The following is a 7,027-nucleotide window of genomic DNA, read 5'->3' on the forward strand; positions in this document are numbered from 1 at the left end:
AGTGTGGAGGAACACTGGAGGAGAGAGCACAACGGCTTTTCATGACGAAGGGCAAATCAGTGGAGGAGCTGGACCCCTCCCTCTTTGCCAAATCCAAGCCAGGAAAGGTAACCAAAGGCAAGGAGACCGAGAAGATCAAAGAGCTTGCTGCTTTGGAAGCTCAGGTCTACCGACTGACAGAAATTCTCTCAGAACAGAGAAATGCAACTAAAGAAAATGTACAAAGAAAACAGGCCAGACGGGATGGTGAAGAAGAGGAGGAGGAAGAGGCATCAGCCTCGGAATCTGAGGATGAAGCTGATGATGAGGTACCTTACAATCCAAAGAACCTTCCTCTTGGCTGGGATGGAAAGCCCATTCCATATTGGCTCTATAAACTTCATGGCCTCAACATCAGTTACAACTGTGAGATCTGTGGAAACTTCACATACAAGGGTCCAAAGGCATTTCAGAGACACTTTGCTGAGTGGAGGCATGCTCATGGCATGAGATGTTTGGGTATCCCAAACACAGCTCATTTTGCTAATGTTACTCAGATTGAAGATGCCCTCAAGCTTTGGGAGAAATTGAAAGTCCAAAAGACATCAGAGAGATGGCAGTCTGAACAGGAAGAAGAATATGAAGATTCACAAGGAAATGTTGTGAATCGGAAAACCTTTGATGATCTCAAGAGACAAGGTTTACTTTAGGAGGCAATTCCATAAGGATTTAAATATTAGCGTGGGCAACTTTTTTTTTTATGGATTGAAAATACCATGATTATAGGAATTAGTCACTCATGAAGAATAGGTAATAAAAATTATCATATAATCTGCATGAAAATGCTGTTTATAAATGTGCATAGTATGTAATACATATGCTCTGCATATTCTTGGATAGTACAAGAAATTAAGAACTAAAATTAAGGATGTGTTAATGTAAATGATGAATTTTATGATGATTTTTATATCAATACAGCGATATTCCTTCAGTATATTCAGATCCTTATTTTTTTATTTTAACCCCTTAATACAGTGTGCCACTTTATAGCTTGTCACACTACAGTCTGGTAGGTGAAACGTTTGAAATAGTTCGTTGGTCAGTGAAACTATGAAGAATGTAGTAAATTCACACTTATAATTAGAGATAAATATTTATGAATGTAAATTCCTCAACCTAGTAATATAGTTTAAATGTATTATAATTTCTGGAATGAAATTAGTAACATTTGCTTTAAAGAAAATCATAGTTGATTATGATCGTTTATAAAGTGATTTGGGACATTCAGTGTAATCACATATATACAGGTGTTCTCAATCAGCAAGATTACTACGATCTCAAAATGCTGTATTGCCAGTTGTACATACTCGTGAATATATGAGACGATTTTCTTTACTCTGTATACATTTAGCATTTGCCCTTTCTTGGATTTTTCAAAACTATTTGAACTGCTTCGTTTTACATATTGCAGAGCAAATTGATGGAATATCCCCCCTCCAAACCATGCCGTTGATGTCGTGGGAAGGTGGGGGGGCTGTTGATACAGAGACCAAGGGCCCTATCACACTAGCACTGTCTCTTTCTGAATTTGAGGTTTTCCGCAATTATCGAATGCAAACTGAAAGCCTCCTATACAAAGATGGTTGCAACCGTTTCCGTTTGTGCAATGGAGGATCTATACAGCTATGATTATTGTTGATAAATTAGACAGAATGAGTTAATGTAAACAGAAGTTCATACTGTTGTATTTCTATAAGCAATATCAATCATTATTTCCTTTAAAATAACGTTATATATATGAGAATTCTTTTGTGATTCCCGGGACCTCAGTCGGATGTTTGTTTATAGTAGCCGAAAAAGTGCAAGCGTGATGGGCCCTATGCTATGGATCACCCTAGCCTTGGGCCTAAGCCCTTGCCTCAACTAATTTTGCTTGGTCTATTCTCCCCCTTTCCTTTTCCTTCTCTTTTCCAACCTCTTCGACTATCCACTTCCAAATGTATGAGAGCCATGTTGAATTGACGAAAGCTGCTAATCATGAACGGCTATGGGGAACCCTGTGTATGGTATTCGTACTAATTATAGGCAAATTTCATCTGTTTTTGAACGTTTGCCGTTGAAAAGTCGTATTGTATATTTGAGACCATTTCTCCTTATCTCAATACTTGTACTGGAACTGTTCCCATCTCCCTGTTCATTCATTTCTCGTCTGGCAATCTGTCACATGTTGGTACTTCAAAGAAAATCCAGGTTCTAATTGTAGGCTGATGGAGTTGTGTGTCCACTCTGTGACATGATGTCATAGGGTGTAAATATTTTCCGTGTGTGATCATGCTTACACACAAATGAGTCAAGAAGGCTTGGGTAAATAATATGAAACAGAAAGGGCAATTGTATATAAACGTTAGTACTGAGATACATGTAGATAATACGTAACACTTTACATGAGGCATAGTATTGCGCACACTCGTGGTCTGTCTGTCTGTTTACATATCCACAACGAACAAGGGGCCACATGATCATCCTTTGGAGAGGACACTGGGCGAAGATACCGACAGTTATACCACTAACCTCTATCACTAGGGGGACATAGTTGGTAGTCCCTGGATTTGCCGCAACCTCTAACTGTCCCAACCTTTCACCAACAATGTAATATTGGGTTTTGAATTCTGACAAGCTGTCCATCACTCAACCCAGAAAAGGGACTGATATGTTCATTGTACTTGCGCTCGACTTGCTCAGCACAGGTGCACAGGGACAGATTAACAGAGCAGTTGGCCATACAACACTTTTGCAGGAGAACTTCTGGATGGTCCAGGGGTGTTACGAAGTTCAAGGAAACCCCTGTCAAACTTCTCACACTGCTGAGGGCACTGTCTTGAGAATCAGGTGCTTGCCTGCCTTGACAGCTGCCTCGGCATGGTCATTTTACTGTGGCTAATGTGGCGATGTCGCCACATGGCGGACACCCCAGCGCTCTGTGAAGTTCCGGAAGTCAACACTGGTGAATAAAGATCAGGCATCAGTTTAGAGGCGGAGAGGAATGCAAACGTCCTGGAAGTACTTGCAGAACATCTGGCAAACGTTGTTTCCAAACCACAGGGCACAATGACAGACCAACCTGAGAGACTATCTCCTATTACCAGGAATGACTTCCCTTGACCTGGAAGAAGTCTTTGGACATGGACTCGAAGGGCCTCTTAGGGTGGTCAGCTGTTATGAGGGGTCCCTGTTGTTGGCTGGGTTGCAGTATCTGGCATGACTCACGGGTGTATTCTCTAAGTCTTGGGTCTGTACTCGGCCAGAAGAGTCTACATAGGCCGGCTTTGTCATTTCTACACTACAGTGAATGTTATGGAGGCAGGCTTATGAAGACATAAGGTGGCAGGAATCACAATTTGTTGACCGTACAGGACCAGCTCCCTGACTGAACAAAGACTGTCCCGTAGCTTCTAGTAGGGGAGGATGGAGTGGTGTAGGTCATAACTGGATGGGAACCCAGAGGACAAAGACAAGTAAACATCCTTAAGCATGGTCTGCACTTGCCATATCTCGGAGCTCCTGAAGGGAAGGGTCCTTTCAGAATCATAATTTGATGACTCGTCCTCTGTGATGGCATTACAGGTATTAACTTGTCATACAAATGCAGAAGCCTTTCATCCTTTGGTGCAGGGTGGCTAACTGGGGCTCTGAAGAGGGCATTGGGAATACAGAGCTGTCATTGCATAGTGCATAATCATGCAATCTCGCAGACCACGTGTGTTCATACCGCGTGGTCCACCACGTGTGTACCCAAGCTTGGTCACCTGCACCCAAACATAACCCAAGCAAGCCTCGGGCAGCCGGCGGGGCCAGGGGTACTTAAGTTGACCTCGCCTGACCCAAACTCTCATTCGCTCACACACCCTCGGTGACACGGCTCCTGAGCTGACCTCATACCCGGCCTGCCTCTGGCGGGTCGGCCTACCTGCCAGCATTTCGTAGTGTTCTTATCGTATGTTCTTCAATAAAAGTGTGCAGTCACATCAGTGTATCACTACCGCCACCAGTAAATCAATCATTCATTTAGAAGGATTTATCACCCCATACAGCTACTGCTCATTAGGCCAAACAGCTGTAAAGATTTCAGGGTAATATCTTGAACTGTTGGTAGGAGGGGATTCTCAACCGCATCCAAGTTGTTAAGGGGACCATCTGTTTTTTTTTTTTTTTCGATTTTTCGATTTTTCTTGCCGATTTTTTAAAGTTAAGGACGGAGTTGAGAGGAAGATGATCCGTCATCAAGGTGAAAATTTGGTAGACCAGACAAGTTTTGTCAACACTTCAACATGGTCCAGGTGGCAACTAACATCTCTTGTTCAATAGTGGCATAACGTGTCTCAGCATCTGTTAAGAAGCGTGAGCCACACTGAACCAGATGCATCTGTCCCTGGTTGTGATGATTCCCTGTTGTACCATAGATTCTAGTTCCTCCTTGTCTCATATGCAAAGGGGATTGGCCTGGGTGTGTATGGCGAAAGGTACAGCTTTGTCCCTTAGATCCACATTGAGTAACCCATCGTCGACTCAAGTGGAGCTATTTTCAGGTCTGCCCTTGACATCTTTGAACTGTCAAGAAAATATTCCTGTGCTGCAGATAGGGACTTCATAACTGGAAGTGGTAGCTCAGCACACCTATTAAAGTGTGTAACATCTTGGATCAGCTTAGGGGAGCCAGGCAAAATTATGGCCAACGCTTGGCAATGGGCATAAGAAAACACAGGTATCTGAACACCTTCATGTACATGTATGCTGAGGGAGGGAGGGAAGCAGAACCCACATGTCGACAGTTGCTACTTGTTCTTTACGAAAGAAAGGAAGCTCTACCATAGCTGTTCAATCCCTTGTCTTTCTTGAATGTCCTGCAACATTGAAATGCCCTGTTTTGTTGCATGTGGGACATAGAATATTCTTCTCTGAGCACTTCGGGGTCTCGGTCCAATGACCCTTGTGGCAACAGTTGTGACAGTTACCATCAGCAGCAGGGCACTTTGTGGGATCATGCTGTCGGTGACAAGACTGGCAGGAGGTATGTAAGGCCTGAGTCTGCTGGAAAGAGGCCGTTTTCTCGCCGTTGATTGCACTTGTATGCAGAGACAACATGGCTCACTCGGTGATGCATAGATGGTGGAAGCTGTCAAACTAGCAGCTTCGTATGATCTGCAACATGTCAGGAAGGCTTGTTAAGTATCTGCATCCAAGAAGATGAGGCGTTGCACCAGCTCTTCATATTTATCTTCAATGGTGTCTCGGCATATGTAACAGGATCTGCAAGGTTCTGAAGCCGTATGTAGAATCCACCAAGAGTCTCTCCGTCACTTTGCTTACGACAGAGCAGATGCCTTTGGTAGAGAGCCTTGTTGCATAGACCCTTGAAGTATGACTAAACTGTTGAGTACCTTGCCAGCAATGAGGTGCATTTCAGGAGGGAAATAAGGGTAATATCTTGCACGTTGAGTGAGACATCCGCAAATGGAAAAGCTGCTGCTAGTGGGAAATTTCCAGATTAATCATCGTCAAGAAGTCTTGCCATTTGCGATGGTATTTTCGAAACATTTGAAATGATACATCAGCTTGCAAAGTAGGAGGACTTGGTGTGAGCGTAAGAGTTGTAAAAGGGGCAGCTGCAGGCATAGAAGTCACAGTGGTTGGAACAACAGGTGCATGAGGAGTATCCACGTTGACAGATTAGGCACTCACAGGAACACTTGTAGGAACAGCCAGGTTGACTGGAGAGAGGAATGCTTGTTGGAGCTGCAGGAATTGACGCTACCGGTTCTGAAATGTGTTCAATGATGAGTCAAGTGAAGAGACATCTGAATCTAAACCATGAATTTATTGTTGTCCTTTTTCTGTGCTGCTTGTCCCGTAGACATGATTCTTCAATAAACATCAATGTAAGGATATCACTGTTGCCAATGTTTGGAATTGTCATATGAGGAGTTAATGACAGGGAGGGTGAAAAAGACTGCTCATGTTCCTCATATTTGCTCGTCAAGTAATTTTCATTACCTCCCCCAACATGCTGGATCTCTTTTGAAGTGAATGTGTACGTGCTAGGAGGGGGCGGATCCATGAGGCAGAGGTGGTGGAGCTACAGGATGGCTTCCTCATCGCCCACTCGACCATCAAAGGGGATGGATATGCTTGGTGGTCCGAACCAGTCAGTCCAAAATGTGTCGAATTTTGAAAATTATGCAAAGAAAGATCATCACGATGCAATAATGCCCTGGGGGCACACAGCACCACACATGACTTGACTTCACTTGGACACTGCACAAAACAATATTCCAGAACTACCTAAGAGCCATTAAACTCACTTCACAATGCTTATTCTTGTTATATTTGGTACTCTACATTATGTAGGTTATTCAAAGAAAGTGCAGGTTCTGGTTGTAGGCTAATTTCCTGTGGGATATACTGGGATTACAGGAAGCCATGTGGCCAGTCACTGACCGCCTGAGGCGACCTGCTACCGAACATCGGCGTGACATCATTTAGGCGTGCATATTTTCCAAGTGTGTGATCATGGAAAAAAACAATATGGAACGGAAAAGGCATTTGTATATAAATGTGAATACTGAGATAGATGTAGGTAAATAGTAACACTTTACATGTGATATAGTAATGGGCAAGCTCATGATCTGCTTACTCGCCTGCCTTGTTGACTATGATGCATCAGTACAATGCTACCTCAAGAGGCCGCCGTAAGTTCTCCACCAGTACTGCCAAGTTTTCTTTCTACAAATATGACATCCCCCATATAGTTTATATTGGAGAGTCCCTCCCCGTTCGACCATAGCAACCCCTCCCCCCATCAATGTCAGACTTGTTGGTGTCTAGGCCACCCTGCCAAACACTGCTACTCCACAGTTCGATTCCTTTTATGTCCCCAATCAGGCCATCATCGATTAAACTGCTTTGCACACTCACATATGTGTCAGTTGTGATGGTTCCCTTAATGAAGCTGCCCATCCTACAAGTTTGAGTTTGAGGTGATAAGAAGCAC

At 43.6% G+C, this 7,027-nt stretch overlaps 1 protein-coding gene across 1 annotated transcript in view; it reads left to right on the forward strand.

The window, feature by feature from the left end:
- Nucleotides 1-981, forward strand: part of noi (splicing factor 3a subunit 3 noi) — a 105,567-nt gene extending 104,586 nt beyond the window's left edge. The window contains exon 5 of the mRNA XM_070115508.1: nt 1-981. This exon is cut by the window's left edge and continues 143 nt beyond it. Coding sequence (XP_069971609.1) covers nt 1-689 — 689 coding nt within the window. The 3' untranslated portion in view covers nt 690-981.
- Nucleotides 982-7,027: the final 6,046 nt, after the last annotated feature.

Source organism: Penaeus vannamei, chromosome 37 (genome assembly GCF_042767895.1).
Source record: "Penaeus vannamei isolate JL-2024 chromosome 37, ASM4276789v1, whole genome shotgun sequence".
Classification (NCBI taxonomy): domain Eukaryota; kingdom Metazoa; phylum Arthropoda; class Malacostraca; order Decapoda; family Penaeidae; genus Penaeus; species Penaeus vannamei.